Genomic DNA, 24,955 nt, shown 5'->3' with positions numbered 1-24,955 from the left:
CCCTCCACTCCACGGGCCTCGGGTTCATCTGCACATGCCTTGGAAACACTGTGGTACCAATCTAGCCTTTTGCCACCCCAGAAGTTATCAGCCAGTTCAAGAGACAAAAGCAGAAATGATTCCATGACAGTACAACAGCTACGTGTGCCAGCTTCTGAACTAAGGAGGCCTTGCTGGAATGGCGGGGCATGGGAGGAGCTCTGTGGGAAGATTAGGAGATCACTGGGTGGGGACACTGGAAATGGGTCATGTGTGTGATGGCAGCCATCACAGCCAACACCAGTCGATTGCTTCTATATGCTAAGTCACGTGCTAAGCAACTATCATGCTTCTTTTCATGTTGTCTCCAAGAAGTTCCTTGGGGTAGGTACTGACACCCCTGTTTTACATATAAGAACATTGAGGATATGCTGGGTGCTGGGGTTGCACCCCTTTAATCCCAGCACTCAGGAGTCAGAGGCAGGCGGATCTCTGTGAGTTCGAGGCCAGCCTGGTCTACAGAGGGAGTTCCAGTCAAGCCAGGACTACACAGAGAAACCTGGTCTCAAAAAAAAAAAAAAAAAAAAAAGAACACTGAGGCAGAAGGAGAAGCCAGGGTTCTCACTAGGCTGTATAAACTCCTGGCTGCTTCTCACACCTTCTGCCCCTGGACCTCCTTTGGCTCGGGACCTGGGCAGCAGGTAAGAATTCAAGAGGGCAATTCCCTTTTGTCCCTCCTGTCTTATCCGAGGGAACATGGCCCTCATCGTACCACAAAGCTGACCTCACTCCTCAAGGTTCACCTCTCACAGCACCTCGTTCTGCAGACGGGAAACGGAGGCACTGCCTAGCAAGTAGGAGCAAGGGAACAGCATAGAGGGCTTGCTCCCAGCATAGAGCAAACCACAGAAAATCGATATGCATTCCATTAAAACAAATGGGCATCAGGCCCTGGGGAGTCGTCCTGTGGCTGGCTGGGGTGTTATTGCTGCTCGGGGACCTTATTTCTTGGCACCCTCCACCCTGCCTCTCTCCTATCAAGAGCTACAGCTCTGTGCCTCAGTTTCCCCAGCCCTCAGGGCCTGTGTTGTTATCAGGGGCAGCCTTGGACATTGTAACAGGAAAGGCAGATGACAAGTTCTTTGAGACCTGAGTGGCAATAGGAGTAAAGGACATTCAAGACAGGGTCTGTGGTCAGAAGGACACCACACTGGGTTGTCTCCATCTTGCTGTAGGTCCCTGCATCAGGCAGCCTGGAGACATCTCATGTTGTGAGGACCTACTGTGTGGGTCATCGTGCCCAGAGTGGGGGTTGTGGAGCCGGAGAGTTAAGCAGGGAGCCCCCTCCCCCCGTGAGCATGAGCTAACAGGTCAGGGAGAGGAAGCAGAGGAAAGATCCTGACAGGGCCAGGATGAGCAAGTACTGGGAAATGGGGTATAACAAGGCAGGGACAGAACAGCCTACTCAGAAGCCACGTATGGGAAGGGCTTTCCCAGCCAGTGACATCCAAGCAGAGCTGGATTAAAGAAGACTGAACATGGCTAAGTCATAATCCATACAGAGGGAATAGCCAGTGCAAAGGCCCTGAGGCAGCACAAGGTTTGAGAGAGGGCCAGGGAGCAGCAGGGAGGCCAGGTGACGTCAGGGCCAGCTCATCATGAGGACTTCAGCTTTCACAGGTCATCAGGAGCCACGGAGGACTCTGAGCTCTATTGAGGATGAGTGCGACCTGGCTGGACCGGATGCCTTGGCTTCCCAGTGGAGACCAGAGCATGAGGCTACTGCTGTGGACCAAGCACAGGGGCCGCAGTGGACAGCAGGGAATCAGGCAACAGGGCTGTCAGACAGGTTTACCCCGGGCTGAGGGTAAACCTGGGTCTCAGGAGAGAGGGTGGGGCTCATGGCAGCACGTTTGGAGGTTTCAAAGGCAGCCACAGCAGCTCTGCCCACCCAGCCCGTTTTCCTGCTGAGAAATTAAGCTGATGGAGGAAGTCTCCCGAAGGTGGCTACAGAACCGGGTAGCTGTGACTCGGGAACTTGAGACGAGAGCTGCCTCGTGCAGGCTCTTCAAAAAAGGCTACTACTCACAAATTCTCCCAGTGGCCTGGGGGACATGGCGGGCCAGGGAGCTCCCGGCCACTGTCAGGATGAGGCCAGCGTATTGATTCCTTGTCTCAATCCCTGACTTACCAAACAAGGCTTATTCTGACTCATAGTTCAAGGGTACAGTTGGTCATGGCAGGAAGGCCACAGCAGGAACCTGAGGCGGCCGGTCACATAACAGCCAGTCAGGAAGCAGAGAGAGAGGAACGCTGTTGCTTAGCTTGCTTTCTCCTTCTCGTGCAATCCAGGACCCTAGCACACGGGGGACGGGGCCACCCACATCCATGTCAACTCTCCCTCCTGAACACACCCAAAGGTTTGGCTTCTAAGTGATGGGTGCTGGGCCCTGCCCAGGTGGTCATCCTTAACTGTTGTCTGGGCCCCAGAGGCCTGGGAGGCTCGAAGTACTCCCCACAGCTTTGCGGCAGGTGATGGCCTTTCTGTGGGTGTGTCCCTGAAGGCCCCGGGTGAGTCGTTTCTGCACCGTGGCACCTGGGCTAGGCAGCCCAGAGCCAGCTAAGGCTATGAGGAGTCAAGCGAAGTATTTCCCTTTAGTGTTCTCCCGAGTGCGGCTCTCGGGCAGAGGGGGGAAGCTTTCGTCAGCGCAGAGCAGAGGAAGGGGAAGCCATGGTGCTGCTGAACACAGAACTGTGTGAAGTCTGGATGAAGTCTCCTTTCTCACCTGTTTACTGAGGGCTGGAGGGGGAGCCAGAGGAGGGAGGGAGAGAGGGTACTTGCAGGTGCTGAATGTATACAAGAAGGCGTAATCTAATGAATGAAGTGAGGGATGAGTGAATGAATGAAGGCATGGCTGAATGAATGAAGTGAGGGATGAGTGAGGGTGTGACCGAATGAATGGACTGATGGGGGAAGTGTGGAATGCAGTGGGCCCGGTGTGAATGAAGAAACCCACAGATGTTCCGGTTGCTGGCAAGCTGGGAGTCGCTGGAGGAGCTCAGTGGGCACAGGGGCCTCGCTCTCTGTGTGCGAACCCCTTCGCTGTTCTCCTGGCTCCTGTGGTGACCGGCACCTTCAGGGTCCGCCTTGCCCCTGGCTGTCCAGGGCCCACCCAGCCCTTCTTTTTCCTCCTTGGTTCTGTTTGTGGCCCCTTTGTGTGCCTGTTTCCCCCATGTTGACTGGGCCTCTGCCTGCTTCTTTCCCACGTCTTTTAAGTTTTAATTGCTTTGATTCGTTAGTTTATTGGAGATCAGACCATAGCTTGAAGGAGCCGATTCTCTTCGTCCACCCTACGGGGCTCTGGGACTAGAATGATGTCAGGTTTGGTGGCAAGCAAGCCCCACGCCTTGACCCCCCTCCATGTCTGCGCTGCTCCCCTTGCTGACTCTGGAGGTCCCCTGGGAGGCCTGTGCTGACGCCACTCTCCTTTCCGCTCAGGCACCATGCGGCCAGTGCGACGCAACTTCTACGACCCGTCGTCGGCGCCGGGCAAGGGCATCGTGTGGGAATGGGAGAACGACGGCGGCGCATGGACGGCCTACGACATGGACATCTGCATCACCATCCAGAACGCGTACGAGAAGCAGCACCCGTGGCTCGACCTCTCGTCGCTCGGCTTCTGCTACCTCATCTACTTCAACAGCATGTCCCAGATGAACCGCCAGACGCGCCGCCGCCGCCGCCTGCGCCGCCGCCTGGACCTGGCCTACCCGCTCACGGTCGGCTCCATTCCCAAGTCGCAGTCCTGGCCCGTGGGAGCCAGCTCGGGCCAGCCCTGCTCGTGTCAGCAGTGCCTGCTGGTCAACAGCACGCGTGCCGCCTCCAACGCCATCCTGGCCTCGCAGCGCCGCAAGGCGCCCATTGCGCCAGCCGCTCCCCCCGCGCCCCCGCCGCCCCCGCCGCTGCCGCCCCCCGGAGGGCCTCCGAACGCGCTCGCTGTGCGCCCTAGCGCCACCTTCGCCGGGGCCGCGCTCTGGGCTGCACCCACCGCCGGCCCCACGGAGCCCCCGCCGCCTTCGGGAGTTCCCCCGCGGAGCCCCAGCGCCCCCAACGGAGCTCCAACCCCGGGCCAGAACAACCTCAGCCGGCCGGGACCCCAGAGAGCCACCAGCGTCAGCGCACGCGCTTCGATCCCGCCTGGGTAAGACACCCCCCCCTCCTCCGGAAAGGCGCCCAGAGCCACCCTAGCGCGTTAGCAAGCTGGACAGCAGCACCCCACGAGTCAGGAACCACCATCATCCCATTTACAGCTGGAAGCCGTCCCGACTCACCATCTGGCGAAGCTGGTTGGCAAACAAGCCCTTAGGATCCTCCTGTCTGCCCTCTCCCCCAGCGAGGGCACTTAGGAGTCCATGACTACCATTGCCTGGTGTGCATTCACACGCACGCGCCTGCACACGCACGCACAAACACACACAGGCCCCCCGGAGGGATGGAAGTTGAGCCTTGGTTCATTATTTGCCAAACTTTCCCAGGGTCACCTTAAGACCATTCGGGAGGCCATAGAAGAGAGGCACTTCCGCTGTCACCCAGGAGAGCAGGGGTTCAGCCCACACCAACAGACCCTGGGATGAAAGTCTTATTTTTTTTTCACTTACTGGTGGGGCAGGGGCTCGAACTCAGGATGTCAGGCTTGGTGGCAAGTACCTTTACCTTCTGAGACGTTTTTTGCCTTTCCAAAAGAGAAAGAAGTTTGGGAACTCTGCTTGTGTCCCCATGCTGTGGCCCTGGCCAGAGAGCTGGCAGCAGTGAGCCTGGCTTCTCCACCACCATCCTGTAATAGGAAAAAGTAGGCTGAGGTCCAGCAGGACGGGGGCAGGGGATGAGAATGTACTGGAGGGAGGTTAAAAGTGTTCTCTGAACCTGGAGGCTGAAGACCTTGGGGTGCAAATATGAGGGCCTGAGCTTAGGTCCCCAGCACTCACAGGCACAGCAGAGCATCCCTGTAAGCCCAGTGCTGGCGACAGGCAGAATCCCAGGGCCCACCGTACAGCTGCTGGGGCAGACCATCAGCCGGTGGGCATCGGGCTGGGGGAGGGGGGAGGGGCTGCTGCAGAGCACTGGCTGCTCTCCCGAAGGACCAGAGTTCAGTTCCCAGCACCCACACAGTGGCTCACAACCAGCTGTAACTCCCAATCCAGGAGATCCAATGCCCTCTTCTGGCCTTTGCAGTACCAGCATACATGTGTGTACACATGTACATACACACACACACACACACACACACACACACACACACACACACACACATGCGCACACAGTGGTCTCTGAATTTTGAGGTCATTTCTGTATATACTTTAAAGTTGCATTTGCTACAGGTGTGTGTGTGTGTGTGTGTGTGTGTGTGTGTGTGTGTGTACCACAGGGTATGGGTGGAGACCAGAAGATAACTGTGGGAGTCAGTCCTCAGTCTGCTGTGCCGGTCCCAGGCATGGGACTCACGTCATTTAGGTTTGGAGGCAGGCGGCAGGTCAGAAGCTCCATTTCTACACACAGTTGCAGGTCAGTGAGGGCGGTGCCAGAAGCCACTCCTTCAGGACATGCTATCAACCCCTCAGCTTTCTCTGCCTGTCATCCATTCTCCACGGGTGTGCTGTGGGTGTGAGCTCGCAGAGCTGAGCTAGTCCGGGAGGACTGAGTTTTCATGGTGCACACACAGGAAACAGACACAGACAGACACAGAGTGGTTAAGGGAGTCAGTGGGCATCATTCTGGAGGGGGGAGGGGAGGGGAGGTCTGGGGAGGCGGTGGAACAGGGCGGCATGTAGTCCACAGGGAGTGTGTGGTCAGGATAGACCGCCTTGGGGAAAGCACATGGGAAGAGGCTGCTTCTGAAGAGTCCGGAAGACAGGGCTGGAGCTAAGGTGTTCCACACCTGTCAGGAGAAAGGGCATCCCCGGCTGGGCATTGCAGGTACAGGGGGTGGGGGCTGAACAAACCTAGAAGGTTCTAGAAACCACACGCACAGGTGGGATGGGGGAGTGGTTATCTAACTGGGGGTTACAGCCAGGTTGGGAGCCTCAAGGGAGCTTGGGGTTGGTGCCACCAGCAGCCCAGAGCCACAGAGTGTCCTTGAGTTACAGAGGCCATGGGGAGAAGAAAGCCATCTCCTGGAGATATTAATCATGGGCACATCCTCCTCTGTCCTGCCTGAGGTCTCATCTCTGCAGACATACAGACACACACACACACACACACACACACACACCTGCTCCTGCCTGACAAGTCTGTGTCAAGACCCCCCCCAGCCTTCCCTCTCCAAAGAACCCCAATAAACATACCCCTGGCTTTGCATGAGGTATGGGTGTGTCTCAGGGGCACAGGCCCTGAGACAGCACAGCCAACCCCTGGTCCTGACGAGTTGTGAACTGGGTGTCTCCATGCCAGGCAGCCCTACCCCCACCCCAGGCTGCTCCCTGAGCTCCTCACAGCCCTTCTCTTCTGCCCAGATCTGTTGGCAAGTCTTTCCTTCACCTGTCCTTCCGAGGGTTTGAGCCACAAAATCCAGGGTCTCAGGCTTCTGAGGTCTAACAACCCAAGGTTGAGAAGGGGGTGGGGGTGGCTCCCTCCCAGGCCCCAGTGCTATGATTTGGGGTGTCTTGTCTCCTCATGCCCTCATGTTGCCTTCTTCCTGGGTGGGCCTGAGTTCAGACTCATTAGGCTAATGACGGCAGCCTAGTTTCCTTGTTAACAGGTTTCGTCCATCCATATCTGTTCTGGGATTCTAGGATTCTACACTTAGGACCTAGGGGCTCTCTGTGTCTCTCTCCATAGCTCTCCATGCCTCACCCCCAACGATTCCTTTTTCCCTCAGCCCCTCCCTCCTCCTTATTTGCCACCTCCCAGCTGGGTGGCCTTCAGAAGTAGTTTCAGCTCTCCAGCCTCAGTTTCCCCACCTACCATACAGTTCCACCTGAGAGCCGTCCACTCTGATCTTCACACCTACTGAGTGTGGTCGGAGCACAGGGGTGTGGTCAGTGTGCAGGGCTGTGGTCAGTGGACAGAGGGCCAAGGACTGTGATGTGATTCTCTCATCTCTTCAGGGGAGGGATAGCAGGAAGGAGGTCCAGAGAGGGGTATCAACCTGCCCAGAGTCACACAGCCAGGTGGGGGACAGGCCAGGGGTTTTTCCACTCTTCTGTGCTGGGGCTGAGAGCCAGCTGGTGGGGGGGGGGGGGGGCGGGGGACACACAGGGTGGGAAGGTCCGCCCTGTCTCATGGGAGGTTAGGGTCCATCGCTGTGGAACACAGCTGCAGGCCAGAGGAACCGAGTCAGACTTTCCACTCCACATGGGGGACAGCTGCAGGCCTGTTTCTGTTTACAGTGCGCACGCTGTCTCCGGTCCCATCTCACAGTTCTGGCGGCATTACCAGTCAGAAGCTCAGGCAGCGGCTCCTATTGTTGCCGCTTCTCACAGGGCAAAACCAAGGCTCCAAAAGACCATGACACTTGCTTGGACCATACAGTTTGGACCTAAGCTGGCCGTGGTATGTGGGGTCCCTTTTTCCCCACCTGCCCATACTGTTCCAAGCTTGTGGCCCCAGAGAGCAGCAGACCCCAGGGGAGAAGATGAAGTAACAGAGGCCAAGTTGGGTCCCAGCTTTAACTTTATTGCTGTGTGACCTAGCCAAACCCGTTGCCCTCTCTTGTCTTTGGTTTCTGCAACTTGTGAAAATGGGAAGTGACAGCCCAGGCCAGTGTCTGGCACATGGCATCCCTTGTGTTTCCCAGGCTACACCCTGCTCCCCCATCTCTGTCAGCCTGTGCAACACTGACAAGTGGACAGGGGCCAGGCAGGTGCTGTTTGAACACTGGAGCCCCTGAGTCTTAGCAGCCCCCTTCCTGCCTCCAGGCTTTCAGGGCTCTCCCCCTCCCCCCCTTCTAGGCCCACACCGGGCTGACTTATGTCTGTCTGTCTGTCTGTCTGTCAATCAATTCTTACTAAAGAACCACTGTGTGGCAGGAAGCGTGAGGGACACTGGGACAGAGCATCGAGTGAAGCAGGCCCTGGCTTCAGCAGGACAAACCACACATGAAAGAAATAGATCCTAGAACATGCCAGAAGCTAGTTAGTTAGCTAGTTAGCTAGTTATACCCTTCTCTAAAATAATGCAATAAGCTGGGCGGTGGTGGTACACACCTTTAAATACCAGCACTCGGGAGGCAGAGGCAAGCGGATCTCTGTGAGTTCGAGGCCAGTCTGACCTACAGCATGAGTTCCAGTACAGCGATGGCTATACAGAGAAACTCCATCATGAAAAAAAAAAAAAAAAAAAAAAGAAGAGGAAGAAGAGAAGAAAAAGAAGAAGAGAGAGAGAAAGAAAGAAGCAATAAAATAAAAGTTGAGCTTTCCTTTCTACGGCATACGGCACACACCTTTAATCCAATAACTCCAGGCAGAGTCAGGAAGATGGCTCGCGTAAAGGTGCTTGCTGCCAAGCCTGAGGACCTAAGTTCAATACTTGAGGTAGGAGGAGAAAAGCAACTTCCGGAATTTGTCCTCTGACCACCACGTGCATACTGTGGCACACTCACACACACACAAAACAAATAAGCGGGGTGGAGGGGGTGGAGAGTGAGGAGAAAAAGAAGACGTTAGCCATGGTGAGGCACACTTCTAACCCCCTGCGTTTGGGGGGCTGAGGTATAAAGGCCGTGAATTTAAGACCAGCCTGATCTGATACTGAGACTCCTTTGGGTCAGTATGCCTGGAAGGGAGGCCAACAGTAGGAAGAGACTGTGCAAGGATCCTGAGGCGGGAGCTGGCCTGGTGTGCTGAGGCCCACGGAGCTGGAAAGGATGGAGGGGTCCTGGCTTGCTTTAACTGGCTGAATCCAGGGCTGGGAAGAGTCTTCAGCTGTAGAAAGCTGTGCCTGGCTGTATACGGGGGAGAGGTGATTTGAATGAAATATATCTTTTAAAACAGGATCTTGTGTAGCCCAGGCTGGCCTTGAACTCCCACTAAGAATAATCTACTGCTGGCCCTCTGGTCTCCCGCCCCTCCAATTCTGGATTTACAGGTGTGTGTCATTGTGCCAGGTTTATGTGGTGCTGGGGATCAAACCTAGGATTTCATGGATGCTAGGCAAGCGCTCTAACCACTGAGCTACACCCCAGCCCTTGTTTAATCTCTTGTGATTTTGTGTCTGCTTAATGGCTTCATGTTTTTTCTCTCTCGAGTTCTTTTCATTGAAATGGCTCTAAAATGTTAAATGTTCCCAAGTCTTGCAGGAGCTGCCTGAACCGGGAAGGGAGGGGCCTGGCTTCCCACCCATCCCCCCCTTTCCTGGCCAGGGTAGCTGTGATGAGGCAGGATCACACCCTCACCACAAGGTCAAACCCAAAACCTCCCAGCCAGCCCCCACCTGAAGGACTTCCTGCCCTCTCCCTGGGAAGCTGAGCCACACACACTCCTGTCTGCACCCCATGCTCCCCCCAGGGGCGTGGGAACAGCAACTCAGCTCACCCTCCCCTACCTGGGCTCCCCTAGAGCTCTGGGGAGGGCAGACCTTGAGAAAGAACACACACACACACACACACACACACACACTAAATCAGTCTTTGAGGGCAGGACTGAGCCCCAGGATCCAAGAGACATCCAAACCCCGAATGCCAGCCAAGGCTTCAAGTTGTGGACTGCACACCCTGGGAGGTAGACAGGGACAGGAGTCATTTGACAGAGGGGAAACTGAGGCTTGCGGATGGCCAGTGGGGAAAGACAGCATGAACATGGGGGCCCAGATCACTGATGGAGGACCCCTGAGCTCAGGCTCCATCTCCTGCAGTGTGCAGACGGTGACCTCAGGTGACTGGGGGGAGCATGGAGTTGACTACAAGCTGTAGTGGGACGAAAAGGCAGCAGGTGACAGGAGCATCCTGGGGTCCCTGCAGGAGCCTCAGAGAGGAGAAGGGGCAATGGGAAGGACTTTTTCTCCCACGATGAACCAGTTTCATTTCTTCCCTCTCCTCTCCACCTGAACTGAGGCCAGAGCTTTTCGGGGCTCCCCCAAGGGTGTTGGGTGCATGTTAGGCCTCCTCAGAAGGTCCAAGGTTTGTGGGAGACATGGAAACCACCATCAGAGGTTGTGGCAAGCCTGGGCCTTCTGGGAGGTGGCAGGGATAGAGATTCAGGAGACCTGTAGGGGGCGCTGGTGGGGCTCTTGCTCCCAGAGTTGGTAGACTCGCTCTGATGGACAGCCAATGCAGGTCCTGAGGTTACTTGTACAGGCCCTGAGCTAGCTCTGTGGGCCAGCTCTGAGGATTTACGTAACCCTGTAGGTCTCAGACCCACAACGCCCCCAACTCTGGCCAGCTTGGTGGGGTCAGCCCAGAGTTGGCCCCAGAAATTCCAGGTCCCACTGCCAAGAGCAGCAGGGGTCAGCTCGGTGGCCAAAGTGAAGTCACTTCCTCTCTTTGGGCTTCATCATGCTGCCAGGTGCAGGGTCCATGACAGACTATCTCGCAGGTATCCCTGCCGTAGAAGTACCGACTTCCTGGAGTTCGGAATTGAGGGTGATTCTCAAATTACATCTTAGCTGTGTGGGAAGGAGTGCTAGGATTGATTGGTGATGTCTGCCATGGGCATAAATTTTGGTAATAGCGGTACGCACGTTGTTTATTTGACATCTGTTCCAATCTTGTTTGGGAGACTGTGGGGGAACATCTGCATGGGAGCCCTTGTTTTTAAAGTATAACCAACAGACCCCAGAGCTAGTGAGCTAGCTTCCTATCTGTTCAGCACTGGGAGCCTATTTTGTTATCCTCAGTCCTGGGGGTCACAGGGTTGGGTGGTTCCCAGAGCTAGAAATCTGGCAGATGAGATAAGAGCAGAACCACACAGATAGAAAACAAGATGGAAAATGCCCAACTCCTCAATGAGAGATGAATTTTGTCCCTTATGGATAAAAAAGGATGGAGCCTGTGTTCAAAAGACAGATGTGAAAGCTGATGGGAAAACAGTGCGGCCAAGCTGCCCAGACACCTCCCCACCCCACCCCACCCCCCCCCCCAAAAAAAAAAAAAACAACAAAAAAAAACCTTCCTCATTCTGCCTCTGTGCATTGCCCTCCAGCCAGAACCAGCACAAACTCTCCTAGTGGGAAAGGGAACCAAGTGGTCCTCCTTCCTTCTCAGGCTGGGAAGAGAGACGAGTTCCCCACCCCTCAACTGTAGCTGCTCACTTCTGAGCAGTGGGAAGAGGACCTGGTGGGGCTCATGGACCTTGGGGTTACATGCAGGTTTTACCCTGAGAGGTATTAGCAGCACTGCTGGGGACTCCTTGGCGAATGCAGGGGTGCTCTGTCCTTCAGGAGCCTCCTCACCACCCCTGGGCTCTCACCTCGGCGTGAACAAAGCCTGGAAGCTGCAGGAGGTATTCCCATGAGCACCTGCTTCGTGGCTTTCTTAAGACAGGGTCAGAGGACAGCCCAGGACAGCACCTGTCCCGCCTTCGTGCACTCGCATCGCAGATGTGTAGAGCATCTGCTACACTCCAGATGAACACCCATCCTGTCCAGCATCATCCAGAGAGATGTAGCTGGGGATGTGGGTGAGGAGGGCACAGAAGTGAAAGGGCCAGAAAGGAGACGGGGCCCACACCTTAAAGAAACCCCTGCGTGTGAGGAGGAGGCCGACAGGTGAGAGGAGAGATCAGAGACAGGGAGGGCCAGATGGCACTGGGCCTGGCCATGCAGGAAGACTTCCTTATGTCCATGCTAATGCCGTGAAGACAGGAAGATAGGAGAAACAGGCTGTCTAGGAAGGCAGCGTTGAACCCGAGATCTCTGTGAGGGACAGTGATAGACAGACATCTCTGCAAGGGGCCACCTGGGGAAAGGGGTTAGCCGGTACAAAGGCCCTGGGGTAGGAATGAGCCCGGCACTTATGAGATCAGCACAGCTGGTGCTGAGCGTGAGAGAGTACATACACAGGAAGTGAGGTTCAGAGCACAGCAGAGGCCCCATCTGATGGCCAGCTGTTCCCTTGTGCAAAAGGCTAGCCTCAGAAGGATGGGGGGGGTTGTTGAGGACACATGACAGCCGACCAGGGGCTGGGAATGGTAGCCAGGCACAACGGTCCGTCCTGGGGAAGTTTGTCTGCCAAGCCGGGGCCCCGAAGAGGCAGGGCAGGAGTGAAGGCTACCCCGCCCCCTTTTTCTGGAGGCCCCACCACTTGTCCAGGGAGATATTCTCAATGTCAGGGGGGAAGCGGTATCTCCCACATCAAAAGGGCCACCCCACAAGACTCCCACGCTCGGCGGCATGGGAACTGTGCTACGGAAGGTTCTCGCAGGCAGCCTGTAGAGTGCAAAAGGGTGTGTGCCACCTTGGGACTGTCCCCTACAACACAGAGATCCTGCACCATCAGGTTCCATCAAAACCCTCCTCCCAGTAGCCAGGCTAAGTTTTATATCTCAGTTCTCTTTAAAAAAAAAAAAAAAAAAAAAAGTTGTGAAGCTTTTCTTAAGCTATGAGTGTGGCAAGCTCTCAAGAATCCTTTTCCTAGGGTTTCCATGCCCATCTCCCAGGGACAGACTCAGCAAGATGGGGAATCATTGGGACCAGATTTGGGGCATCATATATTTCAGGTAGCAATCTGACTATCCTGGTTGATAGAGGCTGACTGGAGAGCTGAGTTATGGATTCTTGGACTTCAGAGCTGTGATGGATTAGTCATGCCTGCCGCCGGTAGGAGACAAATGGACAGTGGTGTATGTGCTAAATATTTCCCTCCCTGTCCATACTACATCGGAGCACCCATCCCTCCTTCCTTCTCCCTTTTTCCTTCTCCCATGAGAGCAATGCTTAGTGACAGTCCTTAGTGAGCAATTCTTAGTGTCCCAGTCACTTTTTCAAGGATAGGCCTAGATGGTGATGGTGATGATGACAATGATGATAGTGGTGGTGATAGCGATGATGATGGTGGTGGTGATGGTAATGATGGCAGTGACAATAGCACTGGTGATGATGGCAATGGCCGTAAGTGATGGTAGTAATGATGATGATGCTTTCAGAATCTTTCTTAGCTACCCATATGTGTGCTCCTCTTGGCAAACAAAAAGCAGGCACCATATCATGCCCATTCTGCACACACAAAAATTGGCTTATGAAGGCTGACGTGGTGCTGTGTATCACCAGCCAGTTAGTGTCTGGACCAAGAAACAAAAGCAACTGTGATTGACCCCAAAGGGCACAGAATACTATTTTCCGGGGCTCTTCATCTGAAGAGGGGACCGTGTGAGTCCTGGGGCCAGGACTTATCAGAGCCTTTATGTCTGAAGATAAGTTGAGGATCTTGGATGGGGAGACGGTGTAGTTATTTCCCAGCTTATGGGTCTCCTGAATTCTTTCCGAAGTGTTTTTGCAGGAATCAGTACTCTGCAGAACAAACCTTTAGAGAATCTAACTCACTGATAGTTGAGTTTCAGGCCAGAGAAGGAGAGGGAACTGGGGTCCAAATGTTCTCTGGTGGGAGGCGGAGGTCTGTAAGTTGAAAAGGAGGTGGGACCAGGGATGCGGCTCATTTGGTAAGGAGCTTGCCTCATGGTGGAGCCTTAGCTTCAATCCCCAGCACCCCAGAAAACTAGGCATGGCGGAACACACTTGCAAACTCAGCCCATGGGAGGTGAAGGCAGGAGGATCAGAAGTTCAAGGTCATCCTTGGCTACATTGCAAGTTCAAGCCAGCCTGGACTACGTGGGAGCGTCTTTTAAAACGAGTCAGAACTAGGCCTAAGACTGTTCCCATTAGAGTCCACTGACTGTACCCATCACTCAAAATGGGATCGGGTTTCCTGGCGGCTCATCTAGATGGCAGAGAGGCAGAGGAGATGGGGCGTGGCAGGAGCCCTGAGGTAAGAGCGAGCCAGGGTCCTTGCGTGGAGTGTTGGGGCTGGAGTCCAGCTGGGGCCTCTTCTCATCCCCACAGGGTTCCAGCGCTCCCTGTGAAGAACTTGAACGGCACTGGCCCTGTCCACCCAGCACTGGCAGGTAAGACCCAACCCACCGTCCTCATGAGCCCCGCCCCTTTAGTGAACTGGTGGGTGGGCCCGAGAGTGGCCCTTCCCATTGGGTTTGCTTGGCTTCAATTTGAGGTGGTTTTCTGAGGTGGGCCCTCTGTGGCCTTCACCTGCCCCATCAGCGCTGCAGCAATGAGAGGAGGGCGTGGCTTGTCATGACCCCGCCTCTCATCACTACACCCCGCCCCCAGGGATGACCGGGATCCTGTTATGTGCAGCCGGGCTGCCGGTGTGCCTGACACGGGCCCCCAAACCCATCCTGCACCCGCCACCTGTAAACAAGAGCGACGTGAAGCCCGTACCTGGAGTGCCCGGCGTGTGCCGCAAGACCAAGAAAAAACACCTCAAGAAAAGTAGGTCCTGTGTGAGCCCAAACACAACCGCGGTGCTCTTAGGATCCAATATACGCCTGCCCCTGCTGGCTCTCAGCTCGCCCTCCAGCCCCTCCTTCCTGCCTCTCCCCAACCCTTACTTCTCCTGAGACACACCCCACTCTCTCTGCAGGTAAGAATCCGGAGGATGTGGTTCGGAGGTACATGCAGAAGGTGAAAAACCCACCTGATGAGGTGAGCCAGCCAGGTGGGGCCTCAGCCTCCAGGACCAGTTCCTGCCAATCAACTTGGATGGGCCAAGTTTTCCATTGGGGGGGTGCTTTGGGTAGCAAAGCCCTTAACCCCTGCTACACCGGGGGAGGGAATCAACTCCAAGGTTTTCCATCTCTCCATCTTCAGTGTCCCCTTGTGGTCCTCCCCATCCTTAGTGTCCCTCTGTGAACTTCCTCATGACCCTCAGTGTCCCTCCTTATAGCCCTCCCCACAGCCTTCCCCATGGCCTCATCCTCTGTGTGTCTCCTCATGGCCCTCCCCCATCTCCCTGACCCTCCAGGACTGTACCATCTGCATGGAGCGGCTGGTCACAGCGTCTGGCTATGAGGGCGTGCTCCGGAACAAGAGCGTGAGGCCCGAGCTTGTGGGCCGCCTGGGCCAATGCGGCCATATGTACCACCTGCTCTGCCTGGTGGCCATGTACTCCAATGGCAACAAGGTGGGCCACAAGGTGGGCTACTGCTCAGTGGGTGGGCGCCCTGCATCGAGGTGGGCAGTGGGTGGGGGCCGAGTGGGATCCCGGGGCCTCACCCCAGCACCCCCTTCTCAGGATGGTAGCCTGCAATGCCCCACATGCAAAGCCATCTACGGGGAGAAGACCGGGACACAGCCACCAGGGAAGATGGAGTTTCATGTCATCCCTCACTCGCTGCCTGGCTTTGCAGACACCCAGACCATCCGAATTGTCTATGATATCCCCACGGGAATTCAGGCGAGCCCCGCCCCACCCCACTTCACCCCACCCCTGCCCCAAGGCCACTGCCCCACCTCTCTGCCCCCTCTACAGCCTCCACCTGTCTGTGATCTGAACCCTCCTGCCTTCCCCACAGGGCCCTGAACATCCCAACCCAGGCAAGAAGTTCACCGCCAGAGGCTTCCCTCGCCACTGCTACCTACCCAACAATGAAAAGGGCCGGAAGGTAGGTGCCCACCTGGTCTCATCAGTAAATGAGGGCAGGGTCCCCAGCCACCATCTTTTAGGCCCGCCTCCCCCACCTGTCCACAGTCCCTGCTGGGTTCTTTCCCCAGACCACAGGCTAAACAGAAGGCCCAGAACCTACCTCATCTCATTCACCCACTAAACAAAGCTTCAGAGAGGGCAAGTAAGTTATGCACATTCACACAGCGACGAAGCAGCAGGGCCAGCATTTGAACCCAAGAAGCCTTTCATCTTCATGCTTAGGTTGTTTGATTTTACTTAACTGCTTAACCAAAGAAATTTAACCTTCAAATTTTTCCTGTGGAATCTCTGGATTTTTAACGATGGAAACAAATTTACAAAGTGACTATTCGGTACAAAGAGTGGGGCCTAAGCCCTGTCTGTACTGATGACAAGCCCGGAAGGAAACAGAATTGTAAGCAGTGGAGCAGGCCAAGGCTCAGGCTGCCTGTGTTGTTCACCCCGCCGGCTGCAGGTGCTGCGGTTGCTCATCACGGCTTGGGAGCGCAGACTCATCTTCACCATCGGAACATCCAGTACCACGGGCGAGTCCGACACGGTGGTGTGGAATGAGATCCACCACAAGACGGAGTTTGGTTCCAACCTCACCGGCCATGGCTACCCCGATGCCAGCTACCTAGACAACGTGCTAGCTGAGCTCACCGCCCAGGGTGTATCTGAGGCCTGAGTTGCCTGCCTTCCCTCTTGCTTTGCCCCTAGCCCGGCACATGCTTCCCTCCACTGGGCTGGAGGAGCCGGAAGTGCTGAGAGGATCTGGAGGGTGGCTGTGGGGGGTGATGCCAGGACATCAAGCCAGCTGGCTTCAACCTGTGGCTTCCGGCAAGGGCAGCAGTGATAGGCAAGGGCCGCCTCCCTATGGAAAAGGTGGGAGTTTTGCCCCTCACACCACACACACACATGTGTCCTGTTGCACGCACGCACTCACGCACGTACACCCACGTGCCTCTGACTTCTCCCCACTTGGGGGGGGAAGAGAGACAGAAAGGCCCTCATGCCACATCGTGTGGATTCCACCTGTGTCTACATTACATCCGTATAGGCTCGTTCCCTTCCCAGGACTTGGGTCAGGCACGGGAGAGTTGGGAGTCTGTAAGGCTTCTAGGGGCCAGTATGCCCCTGAGCCACGCCCCTTAACCCATGTCAGATCCCCCACCTGCCCCTGAGCACTGCAAAGCCAATGGGGTAGAAAACCCAGGTTACTGAGTAGCTTTTCGCAGGCCACGGGGGACGAGGCTACCTTATCCTGTGCTTCGTGTCTGTTTATCTTGCTGGCGCCCTGTCTTCTTCCTCCTGTGCCCATCTCTAGACCTCTGTCTACCCCAAGCAAAGGCGTCGTTCTCGCCTCTGAGTTGGCTTCTCCCCCGCCCCCGCCCCCCCCCAAACCGCTCCGGACATTGAAACCCAAAAGCCGTAGCTTCTGGCTTTAGGAGCGAGGGGAGGCCTTGTTCAGGCTCCACACACGTTGAAAGAAAAAAAAAAACAAAAAACAAAAAACGGGAGGGTAGCAGGCAAGGCGTTAACTTCATTAACTTCTCCCTGCTTGGAAGTGGGCAGTGGGCGGCTGATCGTGTCCGGCCAACCAGAGGCCCGTTGCCCAGGCAACTCACCAGCTCCGCCTCTGAGGATTGGCTGTTGTGATGGAAGTTAGCCAAGCTTTAAAGGGACGCCAGCGATTGCTCTTTTGGAAGAAAAAAAAAAAAATTCTACCAGTCCCACTGTGGGTGGAGAAATAAATGGTCTTTCTCCTTGTCAGGCCTTTTTCTGCCAAAACGGTGCTGAGTGACGTGCTCCAGCGGAACCTGGGAAGTGATGGCTTGGGAAACCATAGCAGCCATAGGACCACTGCCCGGGGCTGCGGGAGAAGCGGGGGGGGGGGGGGGGCTTGTAATTGTCCTGTCTCGTAGCATCGAGAGAAGGAGGTGGGACTCTCCTAGTCCCCAAGGATTCAGAAGTCTCTCTCTCTCTCTTTCTCCCTCTCTCTCATACACACACAAACACACACACACCACTCCATAGTGATAAGAATGATGGAGCTCTGCATTCGGCCCTCCAGGAGGATGCAGAAGAGTTGGGAGACAAGGCGCAGGAGCAGGGAGAAAGCGTCCCTCCTATAGAAGCCTCTGGCAGCACAGGTGTACCCGAGCCAGTGGGAGGTGCCCCAGCTCCAGGCGACCCTTGCTGGCCACATGCGGGATAGCACGGTGCCTTTCCCGGTGTTCTTTATCCAGGCCGGCGGACTTGAGTGATTTCTGTCCAGAGCTCTCCTTAGAGAAAGCAAAAATTCCTCCAGCTCTGCCAACGGAGTGTCCCCAAACGTTTCAAATCGTACTCCAAGCCTACAGGACCTGTGAGCCCCAGAACTCCGATGCTTGCCCTCCTCCCCCCAAAAAAAACCCTCAGATGTATTCAGTGGCTGGGTGTACCCTGGGAACCTGTACTTCTAGCCAAGAAGCTTCTCAGATGGCCCCCAGAATACCCCAATTTTAACACTTCACAGTGAAGCACACTCACTTGTCACTTTATACAGGGTAAACTGAGGCTCAAAGAGGGAGAAGGAGCCTCTATCCAACCTCAAGGTCTGAATTGGCATGCTGGGCTCCCGGCCTGTTCTTCTGAGGACAGGAACCTGAGTTGGGGATGCCAGATAAGAGTGGGGCACAGAAGGATCTGTGAGGTCACAGGAACTCACACAAGTGAAAACTGAACACTCCTGGCCAGCCGAGCCTTTTCTGAGTCAGCCAGGGTTGGCCTTCAGGTACAGCTGTATCCAGCAGCTCGGGGTGAGCTGTATGCCATATGTATTGGAAGAGATGTGTCCAGTGAAGCAGAGACTCCAGGCCCAGAAAAGAAAGTGAGGTTTGGTCAGTACAAGGCTGGACCCTACCAAAGGCTTCTATGCCCTGGCTGGCCACAGGACAGGCAGGACCAGGGGTCGTCCGAGAGGCTCCGAGCAGTGAAGAAGGCAACCTTGGGGAGATGCCTGAGCCAGAGTGTGCTGAGGGAGACCCCATGGCTCCTGTCCACAACTGGCTCTGGCGCCTCCTCAGCATGCAGCATTCTAGAGCGCCACTTGGCCCTGCCCGCGTTTCTGAAACTCCTCGTGGGCTTGCTCCAAGTCTTCAAGAACCTGCAGCAGATGGGTGATGGCTGCCCTCTGCTGGGCCAGAACCTCAGCACAGGCTCCTGGAGGGAAAGAGCAGGCCACAGGGCTCAGCAGGCTACTAGTGGTTGTTACCAGAGCCCACTTCCTGGGGCTGTAGGTCCCCCCCCCAAATTCACCAGCACTAGGGTCCCATTGGTGAACCGGAAACGAGAGGGCAGGCAGGAGAACATAGGAGGTGTGTTGAACAACTGGGGCACACATTTCTAAGGATGAGAACGGGACTTCTCTCCCTTACCGTCCCCGGCACCGGAGTCCTTCCCAGGGTCCACCTCTGGAGCTGTGTCCAGGCCACAGTCCTCCAGCAATTTCAGCCTGAGGGTTGAGAGGAAAAGGGACAAGGCTGGTTTCTTAGGCACAGCGGTGCTCCTACCCAAGATTCTCTGCTGCTTGCAGGAGAAATCAGAGGTTCACCACCATCACTACCGTCATCACCCTCACCACCACCATCACTATAATCACCATCATCACTAGCAGCAGCAGCACCATCCCCACCACCATCGCTATCATCATCACCACCATCGCCATCATTACTGCCATCATTATCGTTATCACCACCCTCACTACTATTATGGCCATCATTACAACCATCATTACAACCCTCACCACTATCACCACTATCACCATCACCACCGTCATCACTACCATCCTTACCACCGCCACGGTCATCACAACCATCACCACTCAGTTGCCACAAACATTTCTAGAGTAGCAGACACCACCTGAGTTCGTTTCATTCCACAGCCAGCTTACATGAGGTAGGTAATTACCAGTAAGGCTGTTCTTCAGATCAACCACTGACACACAGAGAGGCCAAGGAGTTTGCCTGAGGCCACACAATGTAATAATAGCTCCTACATGTGGAAGCTGTGCCGTGTCCTTTCAGTGGATTAGCTTCTGACCCTTAGGACGATCTATGGGGTCAGTATCCTGTCACCTCCTTTTCCAAATGAGGCTCAAAGAAGCCATGTGACTAGCTGAGCACCACACAGCTGCTAACTGGCCAGGATCTGAACCCAGGCAGCTCAGTACAGAACATTATCTACAGTGGGATGGGACAAGCCTGTCGCTAAACAACAGAGCCCTTCAGGCCAGGAAGGGCCAAGGAGGTGTCCACGGTAGCAGGGAGGCTCAGAAGCCAAGTTGTGTAGACCAACCGTGCCTATGTCTCTGGGGCCCTCATACTGTAAGCTGCCACACCCCCTGGGGTGGTTCAAATGTAACAAAGCTCACAGGCTCATATGCTTGAATGCTTGGTTCCCGTTTGGGGGAACTGCTCGGGATGGATTAGAAGTTTGCCTGGCATACATGAAGCTCGAAGCTCAGTCCCCAGCACCACACAAACCAGGTGTGGCGGCACACACCTCTAAGCCCAGCCCTGAGGAGCTGCAAGCAGGAGGATCAGAAGTTTAAGGTCATCTGCTACATGGCGAGTTCAAGGCTAGCCTGGGCTACAGGAAACCCTGTTGGGGAGGGCATGTTTTTAAGGGATGAATGAATGTGAGGAGGTCACCACAGCGAGAGTCAGGTGATACCCACCTGAGCTGGTCCCGCCCCAGGAGCAGCTGGCGATATACCGCCTGGGCCTCGGCGTCAGGATCCAGTGGATCACTCCAGTCTCCCAGGGTGACCGCTGAGTGGGTGCGGCTGCAGCCAGCAGCTGGGGGTACACGGTATCATCAGGGGAGTCTTGTTCCGGGGCAACAGCCTTTTCCCCGTTCGAGGCAGAGGTGCCATCACACCCTGCCTCCGTCATGAGCCCTGTCCCCTGTTTAGCTTTAACCATCAACCTGACACAGCCTAGAGCCATCCGAGAAGAGAGCCTCAGATAGCAGAATGCCCAGATTGGATCAGCCCTCAGTCATGTCTGTTTTGATTGTCAGTTGGCACAGGAGGTCCCAGCCTACTTCGGGCGGCCCCATTCCCTAGGCAGGTGGACCTGGGCTGTATAAGAAAGCTGGCTGAGTAAAGCCATGAATGTTCTCCATGGTTTCTGCTTCAAGTTCCTGCCCTGACTTCCCTTGGTGATGGACTGTGGTCTGGAAGCATAACCTAAACTAACCCTTTCTTCCCCTATGTTGTTTCCGGGAGGAGCGTTTTTATCACAGAAGGATAAAGGAAGCTAACACAGACCATATTGATCCATTAGCCCTCCCTCAGCCCCCTTTGCTCAGCCAGATCCCCACCCTGACCGTCCTCCCTCACCATCTCCATTCAACCCCAGCCACTAGAAGCAACACCTCTACCAGGAAGCCTTCCCTGAGCCCTGGGTCTCAGACAAAGCCTCAGTTTGGTGATTCTAACACTTAATAATCGGCTAGGGCTGGGATGTGGGTTAGTGGCAGAGCGATCAGGGACAGAGATTCAGGCCCAGGAACAGCATAGTAACCTGTTCTTGCCACCATAATTGTCATTGTCATCTAGCCTCGACCATAAGCCAGACTATGTGTGAGCTCTGGCAGCTGGCACGGAGTAGGAATGTGGGAAGCCGTACTTGTGTGTAGCTAACACGGTTCTTTAAGTATACAAACTCCGTATCGGCTAGCAGGATCCAGGAGGTAAGGGCTACCCTCAACCCCGCTTCCCAGCCAAGAAGACCGAGGCATAGAGAAATCAAGTCACTTTCTGAAGGTTGCACAGCACTCCCAAGTGGAAGTGGGGGCCGACGCTGATTGGCAGGCGAGGAGGGTGGAGCCTGTAGCATGCCCCGCCCCTTCACCTGAGCGCTCCGCCTGGAGGCAGCAGGTCCAGCGCCCGCTGCGGAAGGCACCAGGGTGGCAAGCAGCCAGCTTGTCCTGGTTCGGGGCGCTGGCTTTGCGCAGGGCCGACAGCCACTGGTTGAGGTCATTCACATTCTGCAAGAGGTAGCGGCAGTCAGAACCTGGGCGGGGCTGCGCCACGGTCCCCACCCCTCACCCTGCTGAGCCCTTACCTTGCATTGGAGGTAGGTGGTGTGTGGCGCCCCGGTGCCACCCTGTGTCACCACCTGCATGACGTGTGGTAGTTGGAAGGCACCCTCGTCCACACGCTCCACGGCACGGACGCAGGACAGCGGGATGGAGGAGCGGACCTGCGGGCAGCCAGGGACAGCGTCCCTTTCGATGCGGCACCAGGTGGAGTCGCTAAGGCCACACATTCAGTTCTGAATAGCTCTTTGTGTCTTCCTCTGTGACTTTTCTAGGTCTACGTTTCCTTTATCAGCATCACCAACGCCATCATCACCATCACCACCATCCCTATCACTACCATTCCGCAATCATCCTCACCGTCACCCTCTTCACCACCATCACCACCTTCACCATCACCCTCACCACTCTAACCACCACTGTCATCACCATTGTGCTGGCGAGTGTTATGTCAACTTGACACAAGCTAGAGTCAGAGGCCAGCCTGCAGGGTATTGTCTCAATTAGTGGCTGATGGGGGAGGATCTAGCCCATTGTGGGTGGGGCCATCCCTGGGCTGGTGGTCCTCCGTCTATAAGAAAGCAGGCTGAGCAAGCCATGGAGAGCAAACCAGTGAGCAGCACCCTCCGCGGCCTCTGCATCAGCTCCTGCCTCCAGGCTCCTGCCCTGCTTGACCTGCTGTCCCGACTTCTTTTGATGATGAACAGGGATGTGGAAGTGTGAGCCAAACAAACCCTTTCCTCCCCAGGCTGCTTTGGTCATAGAGTTTTATCACAGCAAGAGTAACACTAAGACGGCAATCATCATCATCATCACCCTCATCATCATCATCACCCTTATCATCTCCATCATCACCATCATCATCATCATCACCATCACCACTATCAGCACCATCATTATCACCATCATCACAACCATCACCACTGCTATCACCATCATCATCATCACCACCCTCATTATCACCACCACCATTACCACCAGTATCACCATCACCACCCTCACCCTCCTCCTCTTCATCATCTCCTTGCCACAGTGCCTGCGTATGGTACTTGGCTGTGGCTCTCTCAATCACCACGAGCCTGGGTCTGTTATTCTCCCCAATTTGAAGGTGAGGAAACTGAGGCATGAAGGTAAATGACCCTTCTGAGGTCACTCGGTCCGTGCACCTGGCCTGGCAACCCGAATGGCCGGCGAAAACCAAGCCAGACCCACATGCCGAGTCCTGGTCTCCCTTGGGCTATGCTGGCTAGGGCAGCAGTGTTATCTGCCTAGGGCAGAGCCTGGAAGGCTTGTGCTCGGGTGATTGAACTGTTGAGTAAGTGCCTGGGTGTGTGTGCACCTGTGCGTGGCCACCGGGACAGATGTATCCTATATGAGTCTTCGATGCTTAGTGTAGGCATCATGGGCCCCACCCATGCTTGTCCACACCCGGCAGAGAACGTCCAGGCATGAAATGTGCACCTGCTCAGTAACAGCAAGTGTCCCTGTCACAGGCCAGGCTGGCCCCGAGCTCGACATAAGCCGAGGGTTGGGAACTCGGTACCTCAGCGGCTATAATACTAGGGGGTGGGAGGTGAAGTCCCACCTGCCACTCCGGAGTCTTGGAGTAGGAGAGTTCCTGCCCACTCAGCCGGAAGTAGCGCTTCTTGAAGGCAAAGCGTGTGGCCAGGCCTGCGGGCTCCTCCTTGCGCTTTAGCAGGAAGCCTTCTCGAACTATCGTCGAGGGATGGACCAGGGCGCAGGCTGGACCCCCAGCCTCTGGGGAATAGACAAAGGAGGTGGGGGACTCTGCCATGTCTGGGGCCCCTGGCACCTGCTGTGCTGTTTGCTCCCAGGGGGCAGGAGGACCAGGGCTACGGCCAGAGAGTTTCATCACAGCAAGAGTAACACGAAGACAGCAATCATTGCCATTCCTTCAGCCACCACCAAGCCCCCATCCCCCAGCCATGGAGGCAGGAGACTAAACAGCAGGGGAAAACTGACACGCAGGTCCCTCTCCAAGCCCAGGGACCTGCAGGCGAGACTGCAGCTGGCTGGCAGGGATGCCCAGTCGATCCAGCAATGTCCCCAGCCAGCCTCAGACTGCAGACCTCTCTCTGCACCAGAGTCACATATCCTCCCCCAACCCCCGCCCCAGGCTGTCCACACTCAGCCAGGGCTCTCTTCCCAGCACCGTACTTTCTTCTTTCTAGCTTCTGCACTGGCCTCTCTGTTGCTCTCTGTTCCCACCCCAGGGCCTTTGCACATGCTGTTCCCAGCCTGGATCACTCTGGCACTGACACTGGTTCTCTAGTTTTAGCCAGAGTGACTCCAATGTGCACCAAGATGCCCCTTTAGCTATTCTGTGTGCCCAGACAGAAGTCAGACAAGGCGTTCTCCCTGAGGTTGGTATCTCTGAGGTCAGCTGAATCTCTCTTTCTCTGATAAGAGCTTTGGTCTGTGTACTGTTGTCTGAGTCTGCAGTCATTCCACAGCACTGACTCTAGGTGGCGCTCTGAACCCAGGGTTGCGTCAGCGCTTGGGTAGAAAGGCGCCTTGGTGAGTCCAGGGGCATTGGGAATAAACTCTGGCTCTATTCTCTGGGCACCTGGTGGAGCCCCTATCAGGGAGCTGGTGTTAATTAACAACATGACAAAAAAAAAAAAAGTCTTTTCATTCTAGTGGCACACTCTTTTTTTTCTTTTTTTCTTCCTTTCCCTTCCTCCCTTCCCCCTTTCATTCCTCTCTCTCTTTGTCTCTTCCTCTCTCTTCTCTCTCCCTCTCTCTTTCTTCCCTTCCCATCTGTCATTCTTTCTCTCTCTCTCTTTCTTTCTTGACTGGATCTCACTGTGTCACCCTGCCTGGCCAGGAACTCTATAGACCAGGCTGGTCTCTCTTGCCTCTGGCTCCCAAGCGTCAGGATTAACAACATGGACCACCACACCCAGCCCACCCTTCCCTCCTCCGTAACTCCCTGACACTCCGTATACTTGGCTATTGCCTTTTTTTGTTTGTTTTGTGTTTTAAACATAATTTTAATTCTTTTTATTTTATGTGCATTGGTCTTTTGCCTGCACGTGTGTCTGCGCGGGGGTGTCAGATTGCCTGGATCTGGAATTTCAGGCAGGTGTGAGTTGCCTGAAAGTGCTGGGAATTAAAACTGAGTCCTCTGGAAGAGCAGCCAGTGCTCTTAACCGATGAGCCGTCTCTCTAGCCTGGTTTGGTTTTTGTTGTTGGTTGGTTGGTTGGTTGGTTGGTTGGTTGGTTTTGATTTTTCAAGACAGGGT

At 55.3% G+C, this 24,955-nt stretch overlaps 2 protein-coding genes across 4 annotated transcripts in view; one reads left to right on the top strand and one right to left on the bottom strand.

The window, feature by feature from the left end:
• Dtx1 (deltex E3 ubiquitin ligase 1) overlaps positions 1-17,371 on the top strand; it is a 29,710-nt gene extending 12,339 nt beyond the window's left edge. The window contains exons 3-10 of one of the 2 annotated variants that reach the window (XM_055605895.1): positions 3,479-4,181; positions 13,967-14,028; positions 14,249-14,410; positions 14,562-14,623; positions 14,943-15,101; positions 15,213-15,374; positions 15,493-15,582; positions 16,078-17,371. In XM_055605895.1, the coding sequence (XP_055461870.1) occupies positions 3,479-4,181; positions 13,967-14,028; positions 14,249-14,410; positions 14,562-14,623; positions 14,943-15,101; positions 15,213-15,374; positions 15,493-15,582; positions 16,078-16,290 (1,613 nt within the window). In that variant the 3' untranslated portion in view covers positions 16,291-17,371. Of the gene's footprint in view, positions 1-3,478; positions 4,182-13,966; positions 14,029-14,248; positions 14,411-14,561; positions 14,624-14,942; positions 15,114-15,212; positions 15,375-15,492; positions 15,583-16,077 lie in introns of both variants that reach the window. The other variant, XM_055605894.1, reaches the window with a different exon arrangement.
• A 704-nt stretch (positions 17,372-18,075) lies between these two features.
• Rasal1 (RAS protein activator like 1) overlaps positions 18,076-24,955 on the bottom strand; it is a 30,422-nt gene continuing 23,542 nt past the window's right edge. For both annotated transcript variants that reach the window (XM_055606083.1, XM_055606085.1), the window contains 6 exons: positions 23,275-23,447; positions 21,716-21,853; positions 21,503-21,638; positions 20,323-20,443; positions 19,022-19,098; positions 18,076-18,806 (listed from right to left, as the gene is read on the bottom strand). In XM_055606083.1, coding sequence (XP_055462058.1) covers positions 18,682-18,806; positions 19,022-19,098; positions 20,323-20,443; positions 21,503-21,638; positions 21,716-21,853; positions 23,275-23,447 — 770 coding nt within the window. In that variant the 3' untranslated portion in view covers positions 18,076-18,681. The remainder of the gene's footprint in view (positions 18,807-19,021; positions 19,099-20,322; positions 20,444-21,502; positions 21,639-21,715; positions 21,854-23,274; positions 23,448-24,955) is intronic.

Source organism: Psammomys obesus, unplaced genomic scaffold, assembly GCF_907164565.1.
Source record: "Psammomys obesus unplaced genomic scaffold, mPsaObe1.curated_primary_1811, whole genome shotgun sequence".
Lineage (NCBI taxonomy): Eukaryota > Metazoa > Chordata > Mammalia > Rodentia > Muridae > Psammomys > Psammomys obesus.
The sequence above is the reverse complement of the archived record's forward strand: the minus strand, read 5'-3'. Positions and strand labels throughout refer to the sequence as shown.